Source organism: Nanorana parkeri, unplaced genomic scaffold (assembly GCF_000935625.1).
Source record: "Nanorana parkeri isolate BGI_ZX_2015 unplaced genomic scaffold, ASM93562v1 scaffold10529, whole genome shotgun sequence".
Lineage (NCBI taxonomy): Eukaryota > Metazoa > Chordata > Amphibia > Anura > Dicroglossidae > Nanorana > Nanorana parkeri.
In genome coordinates, this window is record NW_017316594.1 from 1 (window position 1) to 636 (window position 636).

Here is a 636-nt window from a genome sequence, read left to right on the forward strand (position 1 = left end):
AGCAGATCCAGCAGAACAATTACCTGACCCGGTACCGCATGAGGAAGGTGTTCCGGAAGTTTGTGCGTCACTTCCACCTGCACACGGTGAGCGCCGGCAAGCTGAGCGAGGAGGACGTCATGTACAAGTACCTGTCCACGCTGGAGAACCTGGCGCCCCGGTTCTGCTCGGAGACATTCCGGACTCTGTCCCTGGAGCTGCTCACCGAGGACGAGAAACTTCCCTTCTACATCAATGGCGGCGACGTGGAGCACGCGGACTGCGGGAGCCACCAACCCAACGCCACGCACCACGTCATGGTGAGCGGCATGGAAGGCATCAGGTGGCGGCTCGGGAGAGGAGAGGTACACGGCACATACATGTTACTATCACGTGTGAAGACCCCACGCCCCCTTCTCCTGAACTCCTCCTCTGTGTCCCCCGTGATTTAGGATCCCCCGGAGAGCGGCGCGCCGAGGAACTACTTCAGCAGGAAGACGCGGGGGAAGGGACAGAAGGCCGGCAGGCCCGTCACTAAGGCAGAACCCAGCGAACCCAAATGGATCCCGTTCTGTGACTTCCAGGACATCACCCACATCGTGGTCAGCCAGAGCCGAGTCAGCGTCAACTGTCAGGACAACAAGTGCCTGGTGAGAG

At 60.4% G+C, this 636-nt stretch overlaps 1 protein-coding gene across 1 annotated transcript; it reads left to right on the top strand.

Moving 5' to 3' along the window:
• Positions 1–6: 6 nt before the first annotated feature.
• Positions 7–629, top strand: LOC108804297 (non-receptor tyrosine-protein kinase TYK2-like; the record flags this gene model as incomplete). The annotated part of the gene is made up of 2 exons (XM_018576020.1): positions 7–344; positions 432–629. Coding segments are annotated over exons 1-2 (504 nt in total), but the record flags the coding sequence as incomplete, so codon positions are not given.
• Positions 630–636: the final 7 nt, after the last annotated feature.